At 49.4% G+C, this 812-nt stretch overlaps 1 protein-coding gene across 1 annotated transcript in view; it reads left to right on the top strand.

Moving 5' to 3' along the window:
* The window catches only part of LOC108805007 (ras-related GTP-binding protein A), an 8,336-nt gene that overhangs the window by 964 nt on the left and 6,560 nt on the right, over positions 1 to 812 (top strand). Inside the window, exon 3 of the mRNA XM_018576960.1 lies at positions 106 to 172. Within this exon, the coding sequence (XP_018432462.1) occupies positions 106 to 172 (67 nt within the window). The remainder of the gene's footprint in view (positions 1 to 105; positions 173 to 812) is intronic.

Raw genomic sequence — 812 nt, 5'->3', positions numbered from 1 at the left:
TGGTGGGGCCCGGGTAGGGAGGGGGGGGGGGGGGGGGACGGACGTTCCACATTGATATAAACACTCGTCAGTCACAATGTAATCATTGGATCTTCTTCTCCGCAGTTGACGTTGAACACTCTCATGTGCGATTTTTGGGAAACCTGGTACTGAACCTCTGGGACTGCGGGGGGTAAGTACAATGCAAAGTAGGAGCCTCCATCCCTCCCTTGAACTTGAGAGGACATTATAAAGATGAGATACATGTATATGGCAGACTGGTACTAGCCGGCAACATTTACAGCTTAAAAAAAAAAGAAAATGTGCCATGAGCGAGGCGGAGCCAACATCTCTTAGTGTTTGCTAATGAGCGCCAGGTGTGCAGAGCCCCTCATTGCAGGTTCATTTCATGGAAACTGGACTTAAAGTCGTATTAAACTTTTTTTGTGTCAATAATGAATCCAGTTCAGGCAAATCTACATCGGCCGGCACAGTATTTCTTTACACTTCTAGCCCAGCACTTAGTCTTCCTGTTTCCAAAGTGCTCCAGCTCTCTCAGCTTGTCTTCCCTGAACTTCCTGTCCGGTACATGATCGCCAGGGACAGAGCAGAATCCAGCAGCTGTCCGTCATGGAGGTGCAGGGCAGTGGATTTCCTTGCTGTGCCTGTGTGTATGTGGAGACACGCAGAGGTTACTGGCACACACAAGGGTGACTCCATAGGACCCTGCAAGGGAAAGGCAACAGGGAGTTGGGATCAGCTGATTCTATGTGAGTTCTGTAGATGAGGAAGCTGAATCATGAAACCATCTCTCCTCTCTCTCGCCTCCCTCT

This window comes from Nanorana parkeri, unplaced genomic scaffold (genome assembly GCF_000935625.1).
Source record: "Nanorana parkeri isolate BGI_ZX_2015 unplaced genomic scaffold, ASM93562v1 scaffold81, whole genome shotgun sequence".
Classification (NCBI taxonomy): Eukaryota; Metazoa; Chordata; class Amphibia; order Anura; family Dicroglossidae; genus Nanorana; species Nanorana parkeri.
This window is presented reverse-complemented; position numbering and strand designations above follow the sequence as displayed.